The following is a 13,014-nucleotide window of genomic DNA, read 5'->3' as shown; positions in this document are numbered from 1 at the left end:
AAAGAAAAGTTGGCTTTCTTGCTTCTGAGCACACATAACCACCTCATAGCTAATTTTTCATCCACCAATATGTCTCCAAGTCCATCTCCATAGGTCTGATCTCAATTTATTTCTCACACAGGCTGTATTGATACTGGTAATTAACCTGACCTATGTGCAGAACATTGCACTTGGTCTTTTTGAACTTTATGAAGTTCACGTGAGCCCACCTCTCACGTCTGTCAAGGTCTCTCTGGATGGCATCCAATCCCATCCATTCCCTCCTGTGTGGAAATCACGGCACACAGTTTTGTGCTGCCCAATACCAACCCCAAGGGACACCACTCATTACTGATCTCTATTTGAGCAGTATCCAAATGTAGATTAAACAGTGACACGGAAAATTCCTAGCCAATGGGACTCTTAGTTGACTATCCTGACTATCCTAACAGTTCTTGGCGTGTCTTTGACTAATCAAACTAGCACTTTTCCAAATAACTCAGTATGGAAATATCTAGAAATTAGCAATGAGTAAACTCTTCAGGAGGCAGTTTTTATTGTTCTAGTTGGCCTCAGTGCAGTGATTTGAGCATGTTTCATTTACTGCTACTTTTGTTGACTACACATATCCATTTGACTCAAATTCTTATAGATTTTCTCCTGTGATAAAGGCAGTTGATTTCCTTAAAAATATTCTAGTGAGCAGATCTGAACACATAGACTCAAGAAAGCCGTAACTTTGATCAAGAACAATGTCTGAATAGACTTCCATGTATCTTCAGAAGAAATTAATTAAATTCTCTCAAAGGCATATTTTAAAAATGATTCTCCCTCCAGCTCCTACAATAGATCTGTTTAGTTTCGTTTCATGCCAATGCAATGGCACCAGCACCATGCCTTCCAAGCTCTACTGCAGAATTTGGTGGGTAACTATTTTGCCAGTAGAATTTACCAAATATTTACTGTATTTTTAGAAGCTGTTGCTCAGATTAGACTGACTAGATTTATCTGGATGTACATATGACTCTGAGTCAGAACAGTTCTAAGAAGGAAATGTTTAACATAAACATTTTTAATTTCCTTTTAACAGACAGATTCTGTTTCTACTAATAAACAACATACTTCTTTGTTTCATAAGCATATAGTAATTATGTTAACCATGGTTACAGGATTTACCAGTGGAACTGTAAGTGTCTAATAACATATTGTAGAATGACAAAAAAAAATTCTTTATCTAGGTTTAAATTTTTGACCTACTAATTCCCATTTAAATTACTAAGTTATTTATAAAATTTCCATTCTTTCTAGTTGATTTATTTTTAATTGCATACATTATTTTATAGAGGCATGTGCAGTAGCATTTTGTTTTATTATTCTTTGTCACTGCAGTACAAAGTCTAACTTGGTAAAGGAGAGGAAATAGGTAATCATCTTTATAAATTACCTCCATGTCAGGGAAAGACTTTAGTTTTGTATTGTCAGGACAGTCAAAATAAGAGAAAGCAAAGACAAGCATGAGGACTTTCTACTCTTTTCCGGACTGAGTTTATCTCTTTTTCTCCATTCAAAGTGGTCTCAAAAGGCAGGAACTCCATGAAGCATAGCAAAGGAAATGCAAGTTTCCATACATGGAATGCAATAACCCCACGTGAGAGTAAAGGCTTGGAGCTGACTGATTAGAAAACAGCTTTGCATAAAAGGATCTAGTGGTCCTGGTAGACAAGAAATTGAATTCGAATCCACAGTGTATTCTTGCTGCAGTGAAGGCTAACTACTTGCTCTCATTTAGAAATTTAGAAAAAGCATTGGAGGCGCACAGCAAAAGGAAGAGAGATGACAGAAGAAAGTTAAAGCAAAGGAAAATTTAATTCTACCTAATTTTCATAATAAGGGTGGTCAAATGGTGGACCAAATTGCCCAGAGAAACTGTGGAAACTCCATTCTTGGAAATATACATTTACAATTACACTGAACAAAATTCTAGGCAACCTACTCTTACTGGGAATTAGATCAGGTTAGATCTAATTAATCTCTAAATGCTCTTAGCAGGTGTTTGGACCTCATTCCTCCTGAAGAGCTTTAAAGATCTATGAAGATCTTTATCTTCAGCAGTGACAGAGACAGTGGCATCAAGTGTATCCTCAGCAAGTTTGCAAATGACACTAAGGTGAATGGTGCAGTTGACACACTTGAAGGATGGGCTGCCATCCAAAGGGACCTGGGCAAACTTAAGAAGTGGACCCACAGGAATCTCATGAGGTTCAAAAAGGCCAAGTATAAAATTCTGTTCTGGGCTGGGGCAACCTCCAGTATCCATACAGGCTGGGGTATGAATGAATGGAGATTGGCCCTAGGGAGAAGGACTTGGGGGTGCTGGCAGATGAAAAGCTGGATATGAGAGAGAGCCAATTGTATCCTGGACTGCATCTAAAGAAATGTTGCCAGCAGGTTGATGGAGCTGATTCTTCCTCTCTACTCTGCTCTACCTGGAGCACCGTGTTCAGCTCTGAAGCTGCAGTGACAAAGACGAAGACCTGTTTTAGTAGGTCCTGGGGAGAGCTACAAATATGATCAGAAGGCTGGAGCATCTCTCTTATGAGGAAAGGCTGAGGTAGTTGGAGTTTTTAAGCCTGGAGAAAAGAAGGCTTTAGGGAGACCTTTTTGATGGCCTTTTAGTACTTAAAAGAGGTTTTTAAGAAAGATGGGGACAAACATTTTAGCAGGTCTTGTAGTATGACAAGGTGTTATAAACTTGGAGAGGGCAGATTTAGATTAATATAAAGAAGAAATTTTTTACCGTGAGAGTGGTGAAACACTGGCACAGACTGCCCAGAGAGGTGGTGGATGCCCCATCCCTAAAAACAGTCAAGGTCAGGTGGAATGGGGTTCTGAGCAATCTGATCCAGTTGTAGATGTCCCTGTTATTGCAGAAGAGTTGGACTAGATGACCTTTAAAGGTCCCTTCCAACCCAAACAAGTCTACGATTCTATGCATCTGTGAATCTGTGATTCAGTAATAAATGTAGACTATTCTAAGATTATTGTTTCTTAGACTTCATAATTATTTCTATTTTAGCAAAACAGTCACCTCAGCTTTTTCCGAAGGCTGAATGACCCTAGATTTTCCCCTGAAGTAATATTACTCTTTAATTTATTTTTCTCTTCTCAGGAGGAGGTAGTACTAATCCTCTGCTTGGGGACACTAATGTTGATTTAATGGTACAACTAAGAAAAAAAATAAGCAGGGTAAAAAGTTTCAAGTCAGAGAGATGTGACAAACATTCCAGGTATTCGAGGCAGTATTCTAGGACTTTGTTCTTTGCTAAGGTAGAGTAATAATAATTGAGCAACAGCACTGTTAGAATTAGTGTATAAGAGTAGTTGAGCAAATCTTTTTCTCATTCCTGTAGTTTAGGGTGGCATACACAACAAATTATCAAATGCACATAGTAAGTGAATGCCTCATATCTATGCTGCCTTAGAATTGAAATAAAGGCTCTTCAGATCCTTACAGGAGGGATTTAAAAAAAAAATTAAAGAAATGGAATGGGACTTTTAAAGAAATGGAACACAGAAATGCTAGATCATGATGTCAGGGAAAAAGCTTCAAATTTTTAAATTGAATTTACTCACTTAGCATCTTCTTTCCCATCTTGGAGTTGCTGCTTTTCCTGTTGAGTTGTCTTAGCTGGTTCAGTTGAGTTTTCGGTTTTTGAAGGCTCTGGTGCTTTTGCTGTTTCTGTAGCTAGAAAAAAGGTTTTACTTTTTTGAATAAAAATTTTTAAAGAATTATAATAATACTTTTGAAGGAATCGCATTCTGTCCAACATTTCTGCAGTGAACAAGCACTACATGACACTGCTTCTGGGACCTGACCTCTGAACAATTTCCTGCATAAATCTATTTCAAAGCCAGCTGTACAGAATACGTTCATGATAAATACACCTTTTCGAATATGTAATTTGCTTGTGGTTTTTAAATTAGGTGCATCAGTACCCAGCTCAACAATGGTCAATACAGAGCTCTTCTATATTTATGAGGGACAGGAACTCCTGTGGTATGATAAAATTTTAACATGTGCTTATTTATAAAAATTGTAGAGGACAGATGGATAGACCTGTCCAGAAATGTCTTGTGAAATACAGCAATAAAATGAAGAGTAGCTTTTGCTTATGCATAGAAATGCTAATGACATTATTTATACTGCAGGGTTTGAACTGCATTAAAAATGTTGTTGCTTCAGCTGCCATGACAGTCCCATTTGTTGCTGAGTAAATTATGATAGGAATATATCATTAAGCATGTGAGCATGTCATACTTTGGCTGGTCTATTTCTTCATTTCTGCTACTACTATGTTTTTTAAAGGAATCACAAGTAGGAAGCTTATAGAGTTTGAAACAAATGGTATAGTCTCTTGACATTTAAGTGGCCTTAAGTGATGTTTTTTTACAATTGATCCTATATCTGTGTTTTAAATTTTTATATTGAAAAATAATTTGATAGCTCTCATCAGTCTGACACTTTGTATAAAGGAGGGACAAGCTCAGCCTTCATAAATACTTTCATTACATGATTATAGAGGAAAAAGCTTGACAGCACAGCATCTCAGCAAATAAATCAGGAGCCTGTTGTGTATTCTGTATTTTAAGTTCAGTACATGTCAAAGAAAATCCAACCTTGACTATTTTGGATGGACAGTGTAAGATTACTCTTCTGATAGTTAAGCTCCGTATTTAGAGAGCTATTCATTTCAGAGGGGTAAAGGCAATTGTAACACTAAACTGTCAAGCTACTTAGCTCGAAGGTGGTTGCTTGAAATTTCATCGAAACAAAACTTTGTGAAGGACTGGGGGCCAGTTTGTTTACAGCACTTGATATACCAAACTACCCTCCTAATTCGAATTTGGGATCATAACTTCTTCCAGGCATCTATTAAGAACAGACACTATGTTTCTTGAGCTGAGTTTCAGACTTCTGCCACACAGACAATTGATTACAGGACCAATGGGGCATTTCTAGATTTATTTTCTTAGTATTTAGGTTAAGAAGCAAGAACATCATGTGTGAGCCCTGCTACTCTTACAGGAATTCATTTTTTTAACAGGACCAAAGGCAAGATCTAGACAGAAGTGTCTGTGGATGCTGGAATGCTCAGCCCACAGTCCAACAAGCAACTGAAGTGACAAAAAGAAATCCATGTCCCCCAATATGCTGGTTAACTGGGTTTTGACTAAGCAAGTTTAGGACTTAATTTTCATTTAGTCCCTTGGAGAAATGTAGCACTTCTGAGTATGAAGAGATAGTTTGCAGGATTTGTATCACTTAGGACCTGTGAAGTGGAAAGATTTTTTTGAGGAATTCCATTTAAAACTCTGACACACGATTGAATGTTATGGCTTGAAATGCAGATTATTGTTTCCTTTCTGCAGCAATCAGTATTGCAGTAGTATCTTGGGGAAAAGTCTGCTAAAATACGTCAGTAGGGAATGTTTCATGAATGTTACCTGAAGGATCTGCCAGTGAATTTTCAAGATACAGAATAGCATGCATTCAGGGAAATGAAGACTGCAAAGAGGACTGTTACTGCTCCTATCCGCAGGAAGTTTAAAGAAAACATGAAAGGGTTTCTAAACTTTTTTCAAAATTCTTTTCTGGGAGATCCAACCAAAAAGACTGTTTTTGTTGTTGTTTTTGTTTTGTTTTTTTTTTGGAAGGAGGAATTTTGAAGTGGGTTCAGACTTCTAACACAATGAATACATTCTCACAGTGAAATAAAATTTATTTCTCCTAGGTATTTCATGGTATCCTATGTAAGAAAATCACAGAGAAGCTGCAGTTACAGAAAATAAAGGGGATTGGACCTATTTATAACTGATTAATTTGTGAGTCTTGTTACTGAACCCTAACCTGTTAAATTTCTATTTAACCCTTTCAGGGGATCTCTACAAATCATGCTACTGACTGTGCTCTCCTTGGCACACAATCCTTCTGTGATTTTGTGATCAGTATGAGACGATGTAGAAAAGAAGATGAGAGCCAAAGATTTCAGTACTTGCTGCAGTTTCTGGTCCTTTCTAAATTCATGTCTCCCAGTTCTTCCTGCCATGACTCTGCCAGCCAAAAAGCCATGTACTCAATCAAGAGTGAAAGCAAGGCAAATCTCAACATTCCTGTAATCATCTCACTTTTGGGAATTTTCTTTGTTATAGTAGTTGCTTCTAGTTGCATCTGTACTAGTATAGAATACAACCTGATATGAATAATCAGAACAGTGAAATGGTGCTGAAGCGTGGCATCCAATTTGTATCTGTTAGATATAAATATCTGGCATATCTGGCAGACATATTTCAAATGAGGTCTATTGTGATCCTCTGAAATTAATGACAATCAGCAGTTTGAGTAAAGTAGTTTGACTCATGGTGTGTTTCCTCTGGTTTAGTTTTATTCTAAAGGATTCCACTTCCTAGAGGTTTTTTGGTGGAAAAAGCAGAGTACAGCAGGGTATAATCAGACTTTTTCAGAAGTATATTCTTAATTTGAAATAAAATGCCAGTGTAGGTATATTACTTAGTGTAATAGGCTCCTGAATAAGACAATCCTCTGGAATGACAATGTGTATGAGAAACAAAGACCTCAAAGTAAGAAATATATGGTGCTTGCACATAAAAATTCCATTGCAGAAGGGTTACAGCTTCTCAGCCTGCCAGATATTCTCAAGTAATTCAGTCTGATGTCTGAAGCCACACTGGCCATTAAATGCTGACTGGACTCAGACTGATGGAAAACCTTGTAATCCCATGAATATTCCAAACTTTTACATACAAAAATTCATAAGTTTCTAGGACCAGTACAAGATTTATTTATATTAAGATTAGAATAACATGGCCTAACACCACTGCCAGCTGTGTGCCAACTTTTAATTGCCTCTTTCTATGTGAAATTGTGAAGGCTACCTGCATAATCACATTTTAAAAAACCAGTTGCCTCTTCATGGTTTAAATCTAGCTTGTAGCCCTTCGACTTATGAGACCAGGCCCAAGAGAATACATTTAAGAACAGCATAGTAGTCATTTTAGGGAAAATTTAGCCAACAACAATTAAGTTTCCAGAATAGATAATGATCCAGCAGCTAGATGGTAGGCTTACAGGACAACAAAGGAATCTTCTGTTTGCTCTGCATAACTTTGGTCATTGCAAAGAAATCATGAGTGTGGAAAAAGAGGCAGAATCATGCCAAGGCACCAACACTGAAAGAGATTTTCAAAACATATAGACACATGCTTACTCAAAAAATTAACGGCCTTGAGTTTTTCTAAATTATTTCTATTCTCCTTATACTGGAATAAAGGTAGGTTAAGTTGCTAATGCATTAGTAGTAAGAGTTGAGGAATGCAGCTCACTGGTGTCTACATATTCTAGATTTTTGGCCTGCCCATAAGAATAATACATTTTAAAACTGAATTGGGTAAATGTTGATGGTTCTGTTTTAAAATGGAAAGGGAAAGTGACAGTTGTGGAAGTATTACTTTGTGGGCAAAACAATGCTTAATGGAATTCCTCAAAAAGATATCAGATTAAATTTAGAGGCCTGCTGAAACCTCGTCGTACCAGTGACCTGTCCAGGACAGCAAGGAATAAGGAACAAGACGCAAGTCATGAGACCTATTTGTTTAGCTTTTTTAGTCTTTCAGATTTTTCACATTTTTCACAGGTTTTGCTTCTTCCAGGAGAGAATTAGACCAGGAAAAAGAATCTTGTTCTTTGACCATGAATACTGTCATGGTTCTTCCAGCAATAGAGCATAAGATTTTTATTTTCTATCATAGTAAGTAGTTAGCAAAAAGAAGAGCTGACTAATTCATCATTTCTTCTACTTCCCAGTCCTATTTCTGCTGCTCCTGATGTTATTCGAAAGTCCTGGAATTGTAAAGGGTAATCACTACCTCACCATCCTGACTCCAAAGGTCAGTGTGGAGACTGAAGTGCTGAGATACCAACCTGTTTTTCAGAGCAAGAGAAGAGATTGCCTGAGCAAGCAGCTGTGAACAGCAGCAGGACGCTTAGAGATAGAAGAAAAAGCACTTTGCACTGTGAAGACCAGCAGTCCTACTGGTAATTCAGCATCAGTGTCCATGCCTGTGGAGCAGTCAGACAATCTGAAGGGACTTTCTTCCAGAAAAGTAATAAAACTCATAGATTTCTCAGTCACTAGACTGGCTTTAAAATTTCTATTTCTTGGGTCACTTATGTCCAGCACACATTTCACAGCCATAATAACTGGACTGTATCATCAGAAATGTATTCACCTTATTGCAAATAAAAAAGGAGAAAAGCAAAATGTCAATAAAAAAATTAGTTTTGAGCTATAAAGATATGAATAAATGTCTGCAGAAAGTAACCATTTGAGTCCAGAACAGAAAAAGTTCTTCCCTTCAGGATGGGAAGAATTTCTTCTCTGGAATTCCCAGCCAGCTCCATTGCCTTGTACTAACAGTCTGACCATAATCTTATCTATGCTTCCCCTCACATCTGTAGTGGTTGGGTATATGTGAAGGTAGAACTTGTCATGGCTAGCAATTACTTATATAAAAAGTAGAGTTCCCTGAGTTTCTTCTTTCCCTGTTCAAAAGCACATTTTAGCACAACCTGATAATTGGCTGACATAATCTCACTTCATTTTGAATCCACAAAATATTGTTTTACAGAATGATTTACAAAACCTTGACTCACTTGTATGTTTGTTTGTTTGTTTGTTTTCTTTCGTGGAAGCTGTATTTCCATCAGAACACTCCAGTATAATGTCTATGTTATATTGATTAAATATATGATCAAATACTTTCTTTTACTGCTAACTACTTTGTGGCTTTTACAAACGTGTAGGCATTTTAAAATACACTGATGCCTAAAATCTACTATATGATCACACAATGATAATGTTATACTAAATATAGTTAATTGACTTGTTATGTGTATAATACAGTTGCAAATGCTAGCACTCAGTTCTGATGTTTATTACCAGGATTAATGAAGGCAATGTTTATTTAAAGAACATTTAATATGGTTCTTTTGTATTCCTTCAGTAGTGAAAGTAGTCCTGAAAATATTATTGGTCTGAACTTTCTTGATCAGATTTTCAAGACTAAGCAGAAACAAAGAAGGAATTAGGCATGGTAGAGAAAAAGACTAGAAAGGAATAATTTATTTTTCTTCTATTGAGTACATACATTTAATGGTTACTTGTAAACCTTGTGTAGCTTGATGTTTGTGCTATGTGGTGGTTTTGACTGAGGTAGAGTTAATTTTCCTCACAGTGGCTGGTATGTGTTATGGTTTGGATTTGTGCGGGACATGGGGTTAATAATATAAAGATGTTTTTATTATTGTTTAGCAGTTCTTACCCAGAGACAAAGCCTTTTCTGCTTTTTGTGCTGCCATGCTGGTGAGGAAACTGGGTGTGCATGGGAGGTTGGAAGACGACATAGCTGGAACAGCTGACCTATCCTAAGGGATACTCTAGACCACATGACATCATGCTCAATATATAAAGTGAGGGAAAGAAGTAGGAACAGAGTTTGGAGTGATGCTGTTTGTCTTCCCAAGTAACCATTATGTGCCATGGAGCCCTGCTCTCCTGGAGGTGGCTGAACACCTGCCCTTGGGAAGAAATGAATTAATTCCTTGTTTTGCTTTGCTTTTGTGCATGGCTTTTGCCTTCCCTAATAAACTGTGGTTATCTAAACCCATGAATTTTTTAGCTTTTACCCTTCCAGTTTTCTCCCTGATCCTGCTGAAGGAGGAGTTAAGCAAGAGGCTGTGTGGGGGTTGGCTGCTGGCTGAGGTTAAACCACAACATGCTCATATGACAAAACTATTTTAGTCAACATACGAACAACGTTGATAATTTTAATGGTGCATGGAAATACTTGAGCATAGACAGCATTGTTTGAAACAGTAAACACTGCGTAAAGACATGGGTAGAGCCTGCTAGTAGGAGACAGAGTGGCTAATGTTTGAGTAATGTTTTTTTTTTAGTAGTGACATATATCCTTTAAAAATATAGTTTTAAACACTTAAAATCGGTGATTTTTAACTGTTTCCTTTTATTACAAAGTGTTAAAAGATTCAAAATAGACTAGAAGTTTCAAATTGGCTGTTAAGTGTTATTGCTTGCAAAAGCAGGTTCTCTTAAATAGAGTAAAGATTGACTTTAGGTTTGAAACAGTAGAATGGGAGTGAGAGAACTGGTCTACAAACTCCCTGTGATACTTTTGACATAGTTAATAATTTCTTGATTGTTCTTGCCTCCCAGAGGTGTTCTTGTGCTATCCACAAATATCTGAATAATGGCTATAGGGCCATCAAGAAAAAATAAACACATAGGAAACCTATGGACAAAGGAGAGAAGAGACTTCAGCTCTGACATTACAAAATACACAGCTTTGTGACTTTAAAAGCAAAATCTTTTGAACAAATGCTATGTGCAGGGAAAAAAGTTCAGAAATCAGCAGGGGTGAAGTGAAACAGTCAGTAAGTAGGTCCACCTTAACACTCAAGTTCAGTGACTATCAGAGGTATTATATAACCTTATTTTCTATGTAAAGAAATAAAGATTGCATGAAGACGCTGAGTTTGTTTTCCTAGAATTTAGACCTTTCACTCATGTGAAGAATGAAGATCTGAGAGGAATTAAAAGACTTCATATCAGCAGGAGTGAAAGCAAGCTGATTAAACATATTTAAGTTCTTGGCAATCTTTAAAAAAAATATTTTATGGGAATAATAGCTGCTTGTTTTCTTAGTGCCAATGAAGACTATAAAGGATAAGACAACAAGGAATAAGATTATTTCAAAGTCTCTTTGGACTGACAGGTTGAGATCACTGGACTGCCTCATATTATATCATATACTTAATTTTTATTTTTTGAAATACAAACTACTTATTTAACCCTGGATTTTGAGGTGCTAGGGGACAGGTTTAAAAAGCAGCTTAAGAGAAGCTTATGAGTCAGATTCATAAGAGGCCAAAGGGAGATTTTAGCTGCAAAATTTCACATTTAACTCAAATCACCCTTCTCAGAGGTTTATAACTCAGTTGTAGTCCATGTAGATTTAGTTAGTACCTTATTAGACAGAATTAGCCAGGGTTTTACAGCAACAGGATTTTAGTACCCTCAATAAATATATGTGCTTTATTTCTATCTACAGGAAAAGAGAGTGACCATATTTTATATAACAGCTAATGATCAAATCTTTCCTCTGAGAAGAGGAGATCTGAGTTCTGAGCCTTATTTATTTGTAATAGGGTTAAATATTTGGTGGGAGAATTATTTTTTCCTTTTTCTTAATGATTCCACAACTTTGTTGAAATCAAACTGAAATCAAAATTCTTCATTCCTCCTATGAGGTTACTATTGTAATTAACTTCTACGTTGGTTCCATGCTCCACTTTATATTCTATTTTCTTACATTTCATTGGGTTTTGCATTCTTTTTTGCACAATGACCCAGAGATTAGGAAGGACACAGAGTTTCCTCCCACATCTCTCTAGTCTAGGTTTTGGGCAGGTAATTAGGAAACTCTATAGAAATGTGAGAGACACAGGTTTGAACTCTCTTATTACAAAGTAGGCAAGGTATAGCAAGTAGACTAATATATGAAAGGGGCAGCTATCAGCAGCTTGTGTGTTTTGTGTTTTGTTGTTGTCAGTTAAACATTTAGTGAATTGTCCTTGAGTACCTAAACAGAAGTGGGAGAGAGTTTGGAGCGGACTGAAGTTCCTTTTGAGCAGCCCTTCCTTTCAAGGCACCTCACTGCTCACTTGAGATGCTTTCCAAAGCATGTAGGTTCTGAAAATACTAAATATCCCTGAACATTAACATGGTAATGAGATGTTCTGTCTACTTTATGACATATAGAAATGCCTGTGGTAGTTTTGGTTTAGCTTTCTCACTCAAGTCCTACCAAGAACAGAGTGATGTCAACATGGACTTTAGTAAAAACTGAATAAATGTGACTGTGATTCTGGAAAGAAATCTTTGAGACACTTGTTGATTTAGTCAGAAGTAGGAAGACCAAATCCCAGAATACTGGAAAAGTATTCTTTTCTATATACTTTTCTATATACTTTCTATATACTTTCTATATACTTTCCTAGTAAGGGAAAAGTTAGAAGGGAATAGAATAGACTTCAGAACAGAAGGGCTTAAATGTGGTGCTGAGAATGTTTGGAGAAAGGGAAAGAAAAGGGATGAGTTGGAAAGAATTGTACTGGAATTATCAGTTAGGAGGATGAAAGAAATTGTGAGACAGAGAATGATAATGCAGTCACCAGTTAGCAGGTGGAGGGTGGATGTGTCCTTCTAAATAGTATAACCACCAACAGAGCTATTGAACAGCAGTGGGTAAAACAAGGGAGGCATTTGTATAGCCAGTCAGTTATGGGAGGTGATAAATATGCAAAGAAATTATAGCAATTGGATCCAATATCATGGAGAACCTGTAATTAGGTGAATCACACTTTGTTAAATACACACAAAAAATGCAGGGAATAAATTAAAAAAAATTAAACCATTATGGAACAAACTGACTAAGCACAGAGAATTAATTAAGAATGAACTCATTATGCAGAGGATTAATCACAAAGCAAGCTGGGAGAGGGCAACTGAGGAGGTGGAGATGAGGCAATGAGTAGCCAACAAAGAAGCCAAAAGTACCAGGTGTTGTAAAGTGAGGTAAGCGGCCAAGCTTTTATCAAACAGGCTACAATGGTGCCTCCTGCTGAATCCTCATCTGTGCTGGGAACATTGTGCTGCTTTGTGAAGTGTGAGGAGAAAGAGAGAAGGTGATGGCTGGTTTTGGCCATGTGAAAAGAAGGGGGTGTTGATTTGTATGGAGCTGCAAACTGATACTATGATTAAAGGCTTTACTGGTCTATTTCATTCTGATTATACCAGAGAAGCTAATGAGAGATTGTGGAAAGGCTTTTCTCCATTTAGCTGATCTCCCTTAACTAATGTTGTTTGAGTCCCAGCTGTG

General features: G+C 37.0%; 1 protein-coding gene across 1 annotated transcript in view; it reads right to left on the bottom strand.

Annotated features, from left to right (window-relative positions):
* The window catches only part of CNGB3 (cyclic nucleotide gated channel subunit beta 3), a 61,087-nt gene that overhangs the window by 43,150 nt on the left and 4,923 nt on the right, over positions 1 to 13,014 (bottom strand). The window contains exon 3 of the mRNA XM_050317635.1: positions 3,613 to 3,724. Within this exon, the coding sequence (XP_050173592.1) occupies positions 3,613 to 3,724 (112 nt within the window). The remainder of the gene's footprint in view (positions 1 to 3,612; positions 3,725 to 13,014) is intronic.

Source organism: Myiozetetes cayanensis, unplaced genomic scaffold, assembly GCF_022539395.1.
Source record: "Myiozetetes cayanensis isolate MyiCay16 unplaced genomic scaffold, myiCay2020 scf1, whole genome shotgun sequence".
Taxonomy (NCBI): domain Eukaryota; kingdom Metazoa; phylum Chordata; class Aves; order Passeriformes; family Tyrannidae; genus Myiozetetes; species Myiozetetes cayanensis.
Note: the sequence above shows the minus strand (reverse complement) of the source record. Positions and strands in the feature narration are given on the sequence as shown.